This window comes from Eubalaena glacialis, chromosome 9, assembly GCF_028564815.1.
Source record: "Eubalaena glacialis isolate mEubGla1 chromosome 9, mEubGla1.1.hap2.+ XY, whole genome shotgun sequence".
In the NCBI taxonomy this organism is placed as follows: Eukaryota; Metazoa; Chordata; class Mammalia; order Artiodactyla; family Balaenidae; genus Eubalaena; species Eubalaena glacialis.
The window spans coordinates 25,320,371-25,335,400 of record NC_083724.1 but is presented as its reverse complement, the minus strand read 5'-3'; the positions used below and the strand labels follow the sequence as shown (position 1 = coordinate 25,335,400).

The 15,030-nt window shown below is 40.0% G+C and overlaps 1 protein-coding gene and 1 long non-coding RNA gene across 5 annotated transcripts in view; one reads left to right on the top strand and one right to left on the bottom strand.

The window, feature by feature from the left end:
• LOC133097834 (uncharacterized) overlaps positions 1-15,030 on the bottom strand; it is a 61,594-nt gene that overhangs the window by 10,661 nt on the left and 35,903 nt on the right. The gene's annotated exons all lie outside the window — the stretch shown is intronic.
• Positions 1-15,030, top strand: part of ELP1 (elongator acetyltransferase complex subunit 1) — a 61,861-nt gene that overhangs the window by 27,410 nt on the left and 19,421 nt on the right. For all 4 annotated transcript variants that reach the window (XR_009702068.1, XM_061200136.1, XM_061200134.1 and 1 more), the window contains exons 17-29: positions 328-381; positions 474-579; positions 1,437-1,552; positions 1,922-1,995; positions 2,744-2,822; positions 2,925-3,004; positions 4,544-4,681; positions 4,789-4,874; positions 5,195-5,343; positions 5,918-6,041; positions 6,976-7,073; positions 8,545-8,746; positions 10,848-10,909. Coding sequence is in view for 3 of the 4 variants with exons in the window: in XM_061200136.1 (XP_061056119.1) it covers positions 328-381; positions 474-579; positions 1,437-1,552; positions 1,922-1,995; positions 2,744-2,822; positions 2,925-3,004; positions 4,544-4,681; positions 4,789-4,874; positions 5,195-5,343; positions 5,918-6,041; positions 6,976-7,073; positions 8,545-8,746; positions 10,848-10,909 (1,368 nt within the window). In the remaining variant the exon portion in view is untranslated. The remainder of the gene's footprint in view (positions 1-327; positions 382-473; positions 580-1,436; positions 1,553-1,921; positions 1,996-2,743; positions 2,823-2,924; positions 3,005-4,543; positions 4,682-4,788; positions 4,875-5,194; positions 5,344-5,917; positions 6,042-6,975; positions 7,074-8,544; positions 8,747-10,847; positions 10,910-15,030) is intronic.

The window sequence follows — 15,030 nt, the reverse complement described above, 5'->3', positions numbered from 1 at the left end:
TCCTGGTTTGAAAGGTTATTCTGGCTGCCTAGTAGAGAGTAGGTTGAAAGGGAGGAGAGTGGAAGTGGCTGTGAGTGGAGGCAGTGAGGGGCCAAAAGGTGATAGGTTTGAGACATGCGTAGGAAATAGAAACGGCAGGGCTTGCTGATGCACTGGATGGCGTCACAGCACACTTTGCACTGGACCAGCCACATCTTAGGCATCTTCAGTCCCCATTACAAGGACCTAGATGTGAAATCATAGGGCAATGGAACCATGTAATAGAAAAGTTTGGTTTAACTAGTTTGGTTAGAATTGTTTGTAATTTCATATTTTATTTCTCTGCAGGAATGTGTCCTTGGTCTGACTGATAGATGTCGCTTTTTCATCAATGACACTGAGGTATCAAGGCTTGTTCTGACACTGGATCTTTTTCAGTCTTGGCTCCAAATAATATAGCTAACTCTCCCCTTTGCCTCCCTGACCTTTTGTAGGTTGCTTCAAATATCACATCATTTGCAGTATATGATGAGTTTTTATTGTTGACGACTCATTCCCATACTTGCCAGTGCTTTTGCCTGAGAGACGCGTCATTGAAAAGTAAGTTTTCAGTGTATAAAATAGAAAATAGTCCCTGTTCTAATATCATTTGTCCTTTGAAGTCTTGATGACTTAAGATTGTTGCATACTTTGGCTTTTTATCATGGAGTCCTAGACTGGAGAAAACTTTTCAAGTTCATTTACCTAGCCCCTAATCTCAACATGATATCTCAGTTGAATCACTCCACACCAGTTAGCAAAGAGAAGGACGTCCTTCCTTAAGCAGCACATCCTAAGGTAAACAAATAATTTTCAGGAAATTTTTTAATATAACTAATATTTTACTTGGAATTACCGTGTAGGCACCAAACGGGCAATATGCTCAATCTTCTTTGTAATCTTCCTTTTCTCACTGTGGCAACCCTCCATTGTATATCTGAAGGACTCCATCTCATGCTTCGTAGGAAATCGGCTGCATTTTTTTCTGTGTTCCATGCCCCCCCACCCAGTGTGTATGTGTGCGCATGCACGCAATTTTCTTATGAAAAAAAAAAAAGCCCACTTATTTTCTTTGCTTCTATTGATAACTTGGAAACAGGGACTCTTTCACTGATACGATCATAGCTTTATCAGTACACTAAGACAGAGAGAAGGTGCCCAATCCTCCCTGTGTTTTCCATATCAGTTGAGAAGTTGTGTATGGGCATGTGCATGAGGGCTCTGTGAGAGAGCGCAAAATTCTGGGATAAGATTGTTTATCAGAGGGGCTAATGGTCTTGAGGCTGAGTGAGAGAGCAGTGCAGCTTAGTTGTTAATTGCTTCCTTCTACTTTGGATAACATGCAGTTTCAGCTGCAGTTAATGGAGAGTGGCTTGTCCTGAGAGTGATTCTTAAGGCTTAGCCTGTGGTGTCTTTAGCATTACATTCAGGTCTGAGCAGCAGCCATGTGTCTAATGGGGAATCTCTGCGGAAGGTGGAGAGGGGTTCACGCATTGTCACTGCTGTGCCCCAGGACACAAAGCTTATATTACAGGTAAGCTGATTTTTCAGGCTATGTTTCTGATAGTCATTTGACAGTAAATACCAAACAGAATTCTTGTGAATTATATTTTAAGCTGTTTTATCATTTGTATTAATTTATTATAAGCCTTTCCTTGCTAAGTTTTCTGTTAGCTTTATACAAAGGAGTGTTAATACAGGCTCTGCCCAGTAAGGCTAAGAGGGAAACTTCTCTTAAAAGTCAAAATAAATTTTGAGCACAACTAAATTTTGCCAAAAGTATGCTCATTTTACAGTGTTGTGTTAGTTCTCTAAGAAGAGTTAGGTAAAGTGGTATATCCTGGGTATTTAATTTTTTTCTATTTAGTTAAAAATGTTATTGATTTGATTTATTTCTTTTAAGATGCCAAGGGGAAACTTAGAAGTTGTTCATCATAGAGCCCTGGTTTTAGCTCAAATTCGGAAGTGGTTGGACAAGTAAGTACCATGTATATCATTAGTTAGCTTACTGTTATGACTTCTGTGTGAAGACAGCAAGTATTCCATTAAGATTTTTAAAACTTAAAAGTCTTTAAATCTTTCATTACATATATCTTCCATCAGATTCTCAGAGGCTCTCTTTTTTTCACACTTTGATTCTTATATCTTTTGGTGTAATAGACATTCCTAGCAGAAGTAATCATGAGGCTCATTGTACGAAACAGGGCTTCCTAGCCTAAGGGGAATGATATAGGCTTTAGATGGCCTGTGAACCCAGGGAATTTTTGCACCATCCTGTGTCTATGTGTATTTGTCTGGGCAGAAGGCCCAAGGCTTTCAGCAGACTTATAAAAAGGCCTATGACCCAAAAATGCCTGAGCCACTGTTGTGAAGGAAATGATCCATTGTTTGAATCTCTGACTTTGGGGGAAACTTTATATTGGAAAGATGTTTACTAACATTTTGTTAAAAAAGAAAGTAGCTCTAAGTTCCATAATGATTTTCTTGTGTGCGTGTGTGTGGATATAGTCCTCAACCGGCCATGATGACTAAATCACACCTTTTAGGAAGGTAAATGAATCTGGTACCTGATTTTTTTCATTCTATGATTTCAGAGTAGAAATCCAGTAGTAGTTGGGCTATAGTCTTAATTTTAACTGGTTTATATCATTATGAAAATATGCTGAGTCCAGGGAGCTTAGTTTTTGTGAAATGCCCTCTCTGTCCATTTTCTGTCTCTTCACAGACTAATGTTTAAAGAAGCATTTGAAAGCATGAGAAAACTGAGAATTAATCTCAATCTGATTCATGATCATAACCCTAAGGTAACATTCTAAATCTGATATTTATCACAGCTTACCTTAGGCTTGAACTAATATGATCTGAACTAAAATGTTTTATCCTTTTTTTATTCTTTTCTTGGGTAGGTGTTTCTTGAAAATGTGGAAACCTTCATAAGACAGATAGATTCTGTAAATCATATTAATTTGTTTTTCACAGAATTGAAGTAAGTATTTTGAATAATTCATGAGTATCATATGCATAATTTTCTCTCTTCTGGTTAAGGAAATCGGACAGATAGAGGAGAAAAATTACTTTTCAATATATTTTTTTTAATCTCTGTAACTCTTAGATGCCACATGTACTGGATTTTCAATCTTTTCCCTTTTTAAAACTAAGACTTTAAAAGATGTCATTTAGAATTATTATTTGACTTTAATTTTAAGTGTACATAAAAAACTATTAATTTAAATGGTGTCTTTTTCTGCAATGACTTTTTTCTAACTTTTTAACGAAAAATTTTAAACATACAGAAAAGTTGATAAAATTGTCCAGTGAGCATCCTATACCACCACCTAGATTCTACGGTTCATATTTTCCTGTATTTGCTTTATCACTATTTACCATCTGTCCATCCACCATTCATTTTTTTTTTCCTAATGCACTTTTTTTAAAATAATTAATTTATTTTTGGCTGCATTGGGTCTTCGTTGCTATGAGCGGGCTTTCTCTAGTTGCGGCGAGCGAGGGCTACTCTTCGTTGTCGTGCGCGGGCTTCTCATTGCGGTGGCTTCTCTTGTTGCAGAGCACAGGCTCTAGGTGCGCGGGCTTCAGTAGTTGCGGCATGTGGGCTCAGTAGTTGTGGCTCACAGGCTCTAGAGCGCACGCTCAGAAGTTGTGGTGCATGGGCTTAGTTGCTCCGCAGCATGTGGGATCTTCCCAGACCAGGGCTCAAACCCACGTCCCCTGCATTGGCAGGCAGATTCTTAACCACTGCGCCACCAAGGAAGTCCCCACCATTCATCTTTACTTTAGACAAATTTCGAGGTAATTATAGGCATCAGTCCACTTTACCTGTCAGTACGTCACCTTGCATAACATTAACTAGAGCATATTTGTGTACGGGGTCCCCCTGCATGTCAAATTTATATATAACGAAATGCACAGATTATAAGTGTACCATTCACTGAGTTTTGACAAATGTATACTTCCATGTAATCTTGACCCCTATCAAGATAGAGAACATTTCCTTCATCTCAGAAAGTTCCCCCAAATCCCTTCTCATTTATTCTTTGTCCCCACCCTCTTGGCAACTGCTTTTTTGAGGTTTTCACTGTAGATCAGTTTTGCCTGTTCAAGAACTTTATATAAATGAATCATATAGTATACTATCTTGAGATTCATCCATGTTTTTGCATGCATCACTAGTTTATTCTTTTTTATTGCTGAGTAGTTTGCCATAGTGTAAATATACTGCAGTTTATTCCTTCATTCTCCTGTGGGTGGACACCTGGACTGTACCCAGTTTGGGGCTACATGAATGTAACATCTGTAAACATTAACGTACAAGTCTTCTGTGGACATGTTTCCATTTCTCAGCAAGTTTTTCCATTTTTCACCATATGTGAATATTTTTAGAATTAAACTGTCTTCCAAAAGCCATTTTTTATTTACTATCTCATCAGCACTCCATCATATATGTTAGTAGTTTGATAGCTGGGACATGTGTTCAGTTAGTGACCTTGTAATACACACTTGTTCTTAGGGAAGAAGATGTTACAAAAACCATGTACCCTCCACCAGTTACCAGCACTGTCCAGCTGTCCAGCGATCCTGATGGGAAAAAAGTAGACCTTATCTGCGATGCTATGAGAGCAGCCATGGAGAACATAAATCCTCACAAGTACGTGTGCTGTCATTAGTTGGCATCTTTTGAATAACAAGTGTGTAGTTGTTTTTCTTCAGCTTGCTCATCTTTCTTATTCTGGTGTACTTCACTTATTACTTCAGGTACTGCCTATCAATACTCACCTCTCATGTGAAAAAAACAACCCCAGAACTGGAAATTGTGCTGCAGAAGGTACACGAGCTTCAAGGTAGAGACATGTTGACAGAGTGTGCGTATCGGGGCCTTGACTGACATCGGGTCTTCGGTCTTCTGGAGATCACACTGACTAGGACCAGGGTCACATCACTGATTTAGCGTGTGGCTTTTTGGTCTCCATTTTAAGACCTGGGTCCATTTTTTTGAATGCTGCCCTATAAAGCTTGTACAAAAGAGTCAAAAGAATATATTCATCTGGTGTCCAGTTCCGCCAGGAAAACCAATTACTTTGTCTTTTTGGTTATGTTGCTAGGTGTGTGGGTTTTTTCCCCAAATGGTTTTGTTCTGTTTTCTTTTCTTACACGCTGACAGGAAGTGCTGCACCTGTTCCTGATGCTGTGAGTGCTGAAGAGGCCCTGAAGTATTTGCTGCTTCTTGTAGATGTTAATGAGTTATATGATCATTCTCTTGGGACCTATGACTTTGATTTGGTCCTCATGGTAGCTGAGAAGTCACAGAAGGTATGTGGAGTTACTACTTAGATATATTTCTCATTTTTGTTCATGCGAACATGCTAGTGTGAAACAGTGCTCCTGACGGTGCAGTGTTTGGTCTGGTGTTAAGGCTGTGAGGACAGGCCTCGAGGCAGATCTGTGAGTCTCCAGGGCCCATACTTCCAAGCTCATTCTCTTTCGCTGTTCTGGGCTTACCAAAGTGTTTTGATTGCTAGGTTGAGCAATCGAAATAAAATTCCTGGGCTATTTTTAAGCTTACAGGCATAAGTGTGAACAAATTCTTCTCGTATAAAAGAAATATAATAAATGATTCATATTCCAGTCCAGTTCTATCACGTAGCTTCTTTTTCCAGTGGAAATTGGGAACCTGGAGAATATGCCCGTATGTTAAGGCATTTTTACCAAAAGTGGTTTTATGTAGTTTGGTTTCATATGTAATTAATATATTAATACACTACATATTTTTTAAATGATGTAGCTTTTGTTTCATTGCTATAATTATTATATGTTTATTTTTATAAGTAATATAATCACAAGTAATAAAATTATCCTTTAAAAAAATTTTTTTTTTAATTTTTAGGATCCCAAAGAATACCTTCCATTTCTAAACACACTTAAGAAAATGGAAACGAATTATCAGCGGTTCACTATAGACAAATATTTGAAACGGTATGAAAAAGCCATTGGCCACCTCAGCAGATGTGGTAAGTGTGAGGGTTAGTATGTTTATTTCTACTTAAAATATTCTTTGGAACTAGGGAGGGTATAAATTGTAATCAAATGTTAGTTTAGACAGACTGATTTCAATTTCCACACCTGAAAATGTTAACAGTTACGTACGCGCACCTTATTTTTATCATATGTTTTGAAAAGCTGAGGGTAAAGCAAATGTCTTTGAATGAAATGGGAGGCGCTCCATAGCTCAGAAGATAGAGCAGATGCCTTTGAGTCAGGAGTGATCATCCTCGAAATTCACTTCAGTGTCTTAAAATCAAAATTGGTTGATGATTCACTCTTCTCGTGGTGTTTGCAGACACCTGAAGGAAACCCAGCTTGTCTGAGTTGAGTGGCCATGCCTACTGGCAGTGCCCTGACACAGTTTTGACTGGCGGTGATATGGAGTCGAAGCGGCACGATGCCGGGTGTTCTGCTTCACCCCATCCCTGACCAGTACTGGAGCCTCAGGCTTCAGCAGTTATGACTCTTTCCTAAGGGCTGAGACGGGGACAAGGGAGAGTCACCTGGGGTGCTTGTTAAGCATTCAGCTTCTGGCTTCCTTGGAGGATCTGGTTCAGCTGGGCTGGGACGGGACTCAGGCGTGTGTATGGTCAATAAGCTCCCCAGGTGATTCTTACTAAGGAGGCTGAGCAAACACTGGGCTGGATGGTCATTCATCAGGGGTAGTGTAAGATTCCTTTCAAGTAGAACTCTGGGTCCAATTGGTGCTTCTCATACCTCAGAATCTGCAGTGGTGCTCATTAAAGCTCACACTCCTGCATTCCCGTTCTCCAGATACTCTAATTATGCAGGTCTTAAAAAGGTCCCTTGTTGATTTTATGTAGGGACCATTGGTAGAAGTGAAATCCATTATGCTTCCCAAGTCTCAAGCTTGTGTGTGTATGAATCTTATTCCTGTAGGACCGGAGTACTTCCCAGAATGCTTAAACTTAATAAAAGATAAAAACTTGTATAACGAAGCTCTGAAGTTATATCCACCAAACTCGCAGCAGTACAAGGTGTGTAGCATGTGAAATGAGGCTCTCCTGATTTTGCTTTGTGCTTTAGTTGGAAAAGGATGAGGCTCCTGAGTCCCTGACACTGTCCTTGGTTTCAAGGTTTATCTTCAGACTAATTAGCCTCATCTTGAACTTCTTATCTGGGAGAAAGGCCCTGACCTGTTCCTCTTCTGAAGAACTTGCCCAGGCTAGAAACCCTAGGCGTTGTCTCTGGATCCTCCTCGGGAATACCATGGCAGCTTCCATCCTGCCCCTCCTCCAGGCCAACCTCACGATCGTCCTGAATAGTGCTGATCTTTCCCATATATTTCTGCATAAAGTTTGGTTTGTTTGTTTGAACAAACATCTGTTTAGCTTTTCTCATATGCAGATACTTTGCTTATCAGCTAAATGTATTATAATTCTTACAACAACCTGTTAGGTGTTGTGCACAATTTTCAAATGAGGAGCCACCTTGCCTGAGGCCCTGGGACGTGAGGGGGCCGACCTGGGATATGCAGCCCGTGCCATCATCACCACCATTTTCAGTTTGTCCACAAATTGCACACGTCTTTCTGTGATCTGGCCCCTGCCTGCTTCTTTAGCATCAGCTGTCTCTGCCAGCCCTCTACCTCCCCTTCCTTTAGCCCTCCTGTCCTTCTAAACTCTCGGGTCTCCTCTGCCAGAAAGCCATTCCTGGCTGAGGTGCCAAACACTGAGCTCCCAGAGCACCTTGATCTTACCTTGGGGATGGCATTTATCAATCTGCTATTTACTGATTTGTTGCCCCACCAGGCTGTGGGTTTCCTTAAGAGCAGGGACCCCGTGTTATGTCCCTCTGTTTCCCTGCCTAATACTGAGCCTGGGGAATAGAGAATTTGGCCAAAGCCTGCCTCTTTGCTCTCATTTGCCTTATCTGTTCCTCTCCTGTCCTCTCTGTGCTTCAGTCATACCAGCCTTCTTGTTATTCTTTCCTGTGCGTTCCATACCCATTCCTGCCCGATGGCCATGGTGCTTTCTGTGCTCTTGGCGTGGAATACTGTCCCATAACTCTTCACATGGCTTCTTCTCCTCACAGCCCTCTGAAATAGCACTCCCATCGCTCTGTCCCTTTACCACTATCTGCCATTATGCTGTCGACCATAGTGTGTTTATAAGTCCGTACTCTTTCACCACAAGAGCAGGAACTTGGGAGTGGTTCTTGTTACTGTTTTTGTGTGTGTTTGTTTTTGCTTTGTTTGGCTTTATTTTTTGCTTTGCTGTGTTACTCCTACTGCCCTGAATAGTACTCAGTAATTTTTGTGGGATGAATACATGGCACATCCTCAGTAAGGTTTTGAATGGAAGAAAGATTGAATTCACTGGTCATCCACAGGGGTTTTCTAAGTCATTCCAGGGAGTTTCAAGTATAATGACCAAGGCAGCCTACCTTGGAGATTTTAAAAACAGTTATCACCTCTCCTCACCAACCCTTTGTCTCTTCCTGTCCCAGGACATCAGCATTGCTTACGGGGAACACCTGCTGCAGGAGCACCTCTGTGAGCCAGCAGGGCTCGTGTTTGCCCGCTGTGGTGCCCACGAGAAAGCTCTCAATGCCTTTCTGGCTTGTGGCAGTTGGCAGCAAGCTCTCTGTGTGGCAGCCCAGCTTCACTTGACCAAAGACCAGCTGGCTGGCCTGGGCAGAACTCTGGCAGGTAAACACGCCATTAGGTTCTCCCAGATAACTTCTCTAATGGCTTTGTGTCTCTGTGGTTTTGTTTGGCAGTTTTGCAGACACGTGTCAGGCGGCAGCACGCCTTGGTGCACTGTCATGTGCACGGGTGGAGGTTAATTTGGAATGGCTTATTAGGTAGAGTAAAAGCTGAACTGCTACGAGAGTTCCCCAAATACAATGGCACAATAAAGAAAGCAGTTTACTTGTCTCTCTCATGGCACTGACAAGTCCTCCCATGGTGCGGATCTGCCATCTCTTAGGCAGAGAGTTGAAGGTGGATTTTCTCCACATCTGTATTCCAGTCCTCGGGAAGGGGAAAAGCTGGAATCGTGAGAGAACGCTCAAAGTTGGAAATGACCTAGCTAACACTTTTCTCTACCTCATTCACCAAACTCACATTTGACAGGTACACCTAGTGCAGTGTAGCTGGGTAGCAATGTGCCCTGTGAGAATGTAAAGATGAATTTTGGGGTGGGACCGTTCAAATATAGACAATAGATCATTGGAAACCATAATAGCAATGTTCAGAAATGAAGCCAAATGTATAAGCAGTGTGAAAGCAAAGGCAGTTTAGCTGTATCAGGATCTAGGGATTGCCTGAACCGGAGGTGAGGTTATTCCACAGTCTGATTTCTTAGAGTGGAGTGGCATTCCCAGAGTGCCTGGGAGAAGAGACGGGTGGGGCTCTGGCCCTCTCAGCCATGCTTGAATTGAGTGAGTGGCTGGTATATTTTCCCCCTACCTTTTCAAGAGTCTTGTAAATATTGTTATGATCTCCCCATAAAAAGCAGTCCTGAAAAAAAATCCAAACTATATCCTGTTAAATGTACATACATATTCTCTCTAGTAATTTCACATTGTTTTTTTTCCTTTGGGATTATAAAAATGTGTGAGATTATCACTTTTCTTTTTCTGGCATTTTCTGGTTATTAGATCTGTGGACTCTTCTATAAGCCCTTTCAATTTCCAAGCTGAACTCTTTTTACAAGTATCAAGAAGTCCTTATTTGAGTCTTATTAACTCTTCATTCTGGCTCTGTTGATACTTCTGCTCTAGAAACTTGTTATTTGTAGTTTAAATTTTCTAGTTCTGTTCTTGGTGTCTGTTATCTTCTCTTACATTCTTTTCAACTCTTAGCTTGCTGTTTGTCATGCCTTATAATGGAGTGCACCTAGTTCTCCCAGATGCTTAGCAGAAAAAGGTGGAAAAGACAGTGGTCAAAGATTTTTGAGAAATGTTACAAGGTGGAGTCACTTCATGTGTACATTTAACTTAGGCAGTTTACGCAAGTCACCAAAAGAAAGAAAAGATAGCTATTTAAACAGTGGAGGTGACTCTTCCTGGTTTTGTCAGTGATAATATGCCCTGGAGTTAGCATGAAATGGGAGACGTGACTCTGCCAGCCCCTTAGTTAACTCTGGGTTCTGTGTGCCTCTCATAGTGTAATTATCTCAACTGGGCCGAGAATGAGTCTCAGATCTGAAGTTACTGCAAGACCCTGACATAAGCCAGCTACCCCCATGTAGTGCTCCACCAAAGAAACAGCAGCCTCTTCCTGTTAGAGGAAAAAATGGATTAGTGAGAGATGCTAGGTCAGTTTCCCATATGTGTGCCTTAGTAAGCATTTTTCATGACTGATTTTGACTATATGTGATTTTCACATCCCATGCTAAATTTTGATTGTAACTGCCATTTAAGATAGGACCCCATGGTATTCCTGCCTGTCTCTCTTATAGAAATTCACAAAGTATATAGTTTGATACACAATAAAGACATATTAATGAAGCATTTCAGCAAAAGAACGCTTAACTCTATCTTACCCAGTGCTTCACAAACGTACTTGACCTGAGAATGGTGTCTTGGTCCGGCCTTTTATGATCCTTTGAACAGTCTTGGGGAACACTTTGGAAAATGCTATTTTAAAGCAGTTCACTTTGAATGTATACTCTGTAGAGCTCAATCTCCAATTTGTAGGAGACCATTTTGATTTAAATAGTATCACCAAAAACTGTTTCAACTTGAGTTTTGGGAATACCGTTCTTAGTAGGCCGACTGTGCTCAGACGCTTATTGTCTTTACAGGAAAGCTAGCTGAGCAGAGGAAGCACGGCGACGCAGCCACAGTTTTGGAACAGTACGCCCAGGTAAACTCAGTGCCTCCCGTCCACACCCCCTCCCCCACCCCCAATCAACAAGCAAGGGCCTCCCAGTCGTACCTTAGTGATCATGAAAATTAAAGGAACTATGGGTATTTAGGAAATCCAGAGACAGTATTTCCCCTGAGGGTCTCCCATCTTGCTGACTTGACTTGGAAATCTAAATTCAGTATATCTCTAAGTAATTACACTTGCTGTGAGGTAGAATACCAAAGAACTCTATTATAATATGCACTAGTGGCTTGACCTTGGTAGAAAGTATAAATTAAATCTGAAGGAAGTTATACCTTTTATATTAACTTGCCAAAGTAGAAACAATGAGAAAAGACCGTTCTCAACCAAAGTGATGGCGCGTTACACCCTTTTTCGGCTTTCACTCCCGTTCTTTCTGTTGGTAATGTCTCTTTTACCTCGGGCAGCTTGATGGGTTCCAATTTTCCACCAGATTATAAAGATAAGTAGCTACACCAGCTTTTGATAGAATTCTAGGATTTATTATGAAAATAATAAAGCTTATGCACTGTCACAGACTTGACAGAGGTACACAATTAATACCAGGGATTCCTCCCTTCTAGGGTTTTGGCCTTTGATGAGAAAGTGTTTGTTACAGTTGTCACTAGTGGGCACATCTGCATAACAAAATTGTGCTTTTAAAATACTTCATTGTCTTTCATGTAATAAGAGTGAGTGAAAGAAGGTAACTAAAATGTGATATCATTAGATCCTGGAAAGAAAATATGTTGGGTGATTGAGCTGAAAACATGAAGATATATCCCACCTAAGATGGTTAATTAAATGAATAAGATGCCTGCTTTTGATTTCTAACATTTCTTTTTGATTCTTTCTTAGAATTTCCAACTCTCTGCTTACATGACCCATCTGTTCTTGCACGTTGTCTGCTTTTTCCATTAGAGGTGTTATCATATTTATTGTACTGATTTTAAGTCCCTAGCCTCACAATCTCAACATCCCTGCCATATCAGAGTCGTGTTCTGATGCTTGCTCTGGCTCTTCAAACTGTTTTTTAATCCCTTTTGTATGCCTTGTAATTTTCTGTCAAAAGCCTAATGTGTGTGATATACTGGGTAAAAGCAAATTTGATAAATAGGCCTTTAATGATATGGTGATGAGGCTGGGGATTGGGTAGGAGAAGTGTTCTGTAGTCCTGTGATTAGCTGGCAGTCTTTAAGTGAGCATGTACCTCAACTGTGAACTTCACCAGTGCTTCTCAGTTTTTTTTCACTCCTTAGGTAGGACAGGAAGGTTAGAGGGAGCTGGAGTTGGGTATTTCCCTGCCTCCACATTGGTTAGGCCCTGGTTAAACCCACTTTGATTAGGCTCTGCCAAAATCATCTGAGTGCAGGTCTTGTTAAGAAGATCAGTATTTTCCCTTCCCCCTGCTAGAAGTACGTAGTCACCGTGAGAAGTTCTGGTAGGGCTCCTGGAGGTAAAAACACAAAAGTGTAGGAATCTCCCTAAGTATGGACCGCTATAGAGTTTTTAACTCTTGGCCTTGTGTACAGTGAGTGATATTAGCTGGAGAAATTCAGTCTTTCATCCTAAGTGTGATGTTTGCTAGCTTTTGTGGGAGTTTAATAGGTGTGAGAAACTGGGAGGGCTGTTGTTGGAGTTGGCAAACTATAGCCTGTGGGCCAAATCTCGTTGGCCACCTGTTTTGTAAATAAAGTTTTATTGGAACATAGCCCCACCATTTGTTTACCCATTGTCTGTGGCTGCTTTTGCACTTAAAACCACAGAGTTGAAGAGTTGTGACAGAGACAGTCTGGAAGAAAGTCCCAGAAAGCCTAAAATATTAACTCTCTAGCCTTTTACAGAAAAAATTTGCCCATCCTAGCCCACTTGTGTTGAGGAAATTCCCTTTTATTTCTGGTTCTGAGAGTTTTTATCATGAACGGATATTGAATTTTGCTGATTGCCTCTTAAACTAAGATGTTTTCTGTTTTGTTTTTAGACCAGTGATAGGGTGAATTGTATTGACGTTTTTTCTTTTTTTTAATTGAAGCATAATAGTTTATTTACAATGTTTTGTTAATTTCTGCTATACAGCAAAGTGATTTGGCTGTACATATATATACATTCATTTTTATATATTATTTTCCATTATGGTTTATCATAGGATACTGAATATATACTTTTCTGTGGTGTACAGTAGGACCTTGTTGTTTATCCATTCCATATATGATAGCTTACATCTGCTCACCCCAACCTCCCACTCCATCCCTCCCCCACCCTCTTCCCCCTTGGAAATAAGTCTGTTCTCTATGAGTGTGAGTCTGTTTCTGTTTCGTACGTAGGTTCATTTGTGTCGTATTTTAGACTCCACATATAAGTGACATCATGTGGTATTTGTCTTTCTCTTTCTGACTTTCTTCACTTAGTATGATAATCTCTTGTTGCTGCAAATACCATTGTTCTTTTATATGGCTGAGTAGCATTCCATTGTATATATGTACCACATCTTCTTTATCCATTCATCAGTTGATGGACATTAAGACTGTTTCCATGTCCTGGCTATTGTGAATAGTGCTGCTATGAACATAGGGGTACCTGTATCTTTTTGGATTACAGTTTTGTCTGGATATATGTCCAGGAGTGGGATTGCTGGCTCATATGGTAATTCTATTTTTAGTTTTCTGAGGAACCTCCATACTGTTTTCCATAGCAGCCGCACCAACTTACATTCCCACCAGTGGTGTAGGAGGGTTCCCTTTCCTCCACATCCTCTCCAGCATTTGTTATTTTATAGTTTTTAATTGTGGCCATTCTGACCTGTGTGAGGTGGTACCTCATTGTAGTTTTGATTTGCATTTCTCTAATAATGAATGATGTTGAGCATCTTTCCATGTGCCTATTGGCCATCCATATGTATTCTTTAGAGAAAAGTCTATTTATGTCTTCTGCCCATTTTTTGATTGGGTTGTTTGTTTTTTTGTTGTTGAGTTGTATGAGCTGTTTATATATTTTGGAAATTAAGCCCTTGTCCGTCACATCATTTGCAAGTATTTTCTCCCATTCCATACGTTGTTTTTTCGTTTTGTTTAGGGTTTCCTTTGCTGTGCAAAAGCTTGTAAGTTTGACAAGGTCCCATTTGTTTATTTTTGTTTTTATTTCCATTGCCTTGGAAGACTGACCTAAGAAAACATTGGTACGATTTATGTCAGTGAATGTTTTGCCTGTGATCTCTTCTAGGAGTTTTATGGTGTCATGTCTTATGTTTAAGTCTTTAAGCCATTTTAAGGTTATTTTGTGTAGGGTGTGTTTCAACTTCATCAGTTTACATGTGGCTGTCCAACTTTTCCAACACCACTTGCTAAAGAGACTGTCTTTTTCACATTATATATTTTTGACTTTTTTGTCGAAGATTAATTGACAGTAGTTGTGTGTATTTATTTCTGGGCTATCTATTCTGTTCCATTGATCCATTTGTCTGTTTTTGTGCCAATACCATGCTGGTTTGATTTCTGTAGCTCTGTAGTATGTCTGAAGTCTGGGAAGGTTATGCCTCCTGCTTTGTTCTTTTTCCTCAGGATTGCTTTGGCAATTCTGGGTCTTTTGTGGTTCCATATAAATTTTACGATTATTTGTTCTAGTTCTGTGAAAGATGTCATGGGTCATTTGATAGGGATTGCATTAAATCTGTAGATTGCTTTCAGTAGTATGGCCATTTTAACAATATTAATTATTTCAATCCAAGAGCATGGGATTTCTTTCCATATCTTTGAGTCATCTTCAGTTATCTTTCTTAATGTTTTATAGTTCTTAGCATATAAGTCTTTCACCTCCCTGGTCAGGTTTATTCCAAAGTATTTTATTTTTGAGGCTGTGATTTTGAAAGGTATTGTTTTTTTACATTCCCTTTTTGATATTTCATTGTTAGTGTAAAGAAATGCAGCTGATTTCTGTATGTTAATCTTGTATCCTGCTACCTTGCTGAATTCGTTTATCAGTTCTAGTAGTATTTGTGGGGTGTATTTAGGGTTTTCTATATATAGGATCATGTTATCTGCATATAATGACAATTTTACCTCTTCCCTTCCAATTTGGATACCTTTTATTTCTTTTTGTCTGATTGCTGTGGTTAGGCCTTT